General features: G+C 40.9%; 1 protein-coding gene across 1 annotated transcript in view; it reads left to right on the top strand.

Moving 5' to 3' along the window:
* Nucleotides 1–185: 185 nt before the first annotated feature.
* The window catches only part of LOC106819256 (epithelial cell adhesion molecule-like), an 8,329-nt gene continuing 7,984 nt past the window's right edge, over nt 186–530 (top strand). The window contains exon 1 of the mRNA XM_014823902.1: nt 186–414. Within this exon, the coding sequence (XP_014679388.1) occupies nt 201–414 (214 nt within the window). The 5' untranslated portion in view covers nt 186–200. The remainder of the gene's footprint in view (nt 415–530) is intronic.

The following is a 530-nucleotide window of genomic DNA, read 5'->3' as shown; positions in this document are numbered from 1 at the left end:
CTCCTTTGTTGTATGTTGAGAGAGATTGATTTTGATTACACTGTGCTGCTGCTTATTGCGTGTGATTTTGATACATTGTGCTGCTGCTTATTGCGTGTGATTTTGATACATTGTGCTGCTGCTTATTGCGTGTGATTTTGATACATTGTGCTGTTGTTTACCTCACGTGATTTGATACATTGTGCTGCTGCCTATATAACATGTCGTTTGATACATTGCCCTACTACTGCTGTGCAGAATCACGTGATATCGACGTTTGCACGCAAGCACCAAATCCTGGACCATGCGACAACAACCTACAGAGGTGGTACTACGATACGGGAGCGGGTGTTTGCTCGCTGTTTAATTACGGCGGATGTGGAGGAAATGGAAACAACTTCGCAACGCTTCAAGGATGTCTGATACGTTGCCAAGGTTCGTCGCACAGTGATTTATTGAATCACCCTTGAATCACCGCGATCACATTTCTTATAGATTATAGATTAATTAGATTATATATTAATAGATCTATCATTAATATCACTCTAATG

This window comes from Priapulus caudatus, unplaced genomic scaffold (assembly GCF_000485595.1).
Source record: "Priapulus caudatus unplaced genomic scaffold, Priapulus_caudatus-5.0.1 Scaffold3047, whole genome shotgun sequence".
NCBI classification, from domain to species: domain Eukaryota; kingdom Metazoa; phylum Priapulida; class Priapulimorpha; order Priapulimorphida; family Priapulidae; genus Priapulus; species Priapulus caudatus.
Note: the sequence above shows the minus strand (reverse complement) of the source record. Positions and strands in the feature narration are given on the sequence as shown.